Source organism: Galeopterus variegatus, unplaced genomic scaffold, assembly GCF_000696425.1.
Source record: "Galeopterus variegatus unplaced genomic scaffold, G_variegatus-3.0.2 Scaffold1438, whole genome shotgun sequence".
Taxonomy (NCBI): Eukaryota; Metazoa; Chordata; class Mammalia; order Dermoptera; family Cynocephalidae; genus Galeopterus; species Galeopterus variegatus.
In genome coordinates, this window is record NW_007727549.1 from 26,412 (window position 1) to 27,075 (window position 664).

The following is a 664-nucleotide window of genomic DNA, read 5'->3' on the forward strand; positions in this document are numbered from 1 at the left end:
TCCCCCTGTCTCCATCGCATCCCAGGGGGCATACAGCACAGCAACAGTAGACAAACCCGGGTTCAGACTAAGTCCACCTTCTGCCTCTCACTGTCTGTCTGACTTTGGGAAGCTACTTCCCCTATCACACTTCAGTTAACCCCTTTATGACATGAAGATAAAAACAGTATCAACCTGATGGGGGACTGGGAGGATTAAATGTGGTCATCTATTTAAAGGGCTTAGAATATACCTGACATATACTCAACGTTCTACAAATGCTGGCTGTCATCACAGACTATCCCAGTCCCCGCCCTAGGGCCCCTCTCATAAGGGAACAGGGGAGTTCTCTCCTTATCTCATGCGTTGATGTCCACTACAGGAAGGGGCAGTACTTTCACCATCAATTGCTCAGGGTTTGACCACTATGGGGTGGATCCCTCTATTCTGAACCCAGTGTTTGAGAGAAAGGCCTTCCGTCCAGTCACCGACATCAGCGTCCCCACAAGAGTCAACATCTCCTTCACAATGTCTGCAATCCTAGATGTGGTGAGTGCCGACCCCTCTAACCCTCCTTGGTGTCCTTAACTTTCTCCCAGCCCCAGGCAAGGCGACCCCCAAGCTCTTAACCACATTGCAGCTTCCTCCACCATTGCTATGTGGCATTTGCCTGGTGATTCTCAGA

General features: G+C 50.3%; 1 protein-coding gene across 1 annotated transcript in view; it reads left to right on the forward strand.

Annotated features, from left to right (window-relative positions):
- Nucleotides 1-122: 122 nt before the first annotated feature.
- Nucleotides 123-664, forward strand: part of LOC103593896 (5-hydroxytryptamine receptor 3E-like) — a 5,810-nt gene continuing 5,268 nt past the window's right edge. Inside the window, exon 1 of the mRNA XM_008576987.1 lies at nucleotides 123-528. Within this exon, the coding sequence (XP_008575209.1) occupies nucleotides 349-528 (180 nt within the window). The 5' untranslated portion in view covers nucleotides 123-348. The remainder of the gene's footprint in view (nucleotides 529-664) is intronic.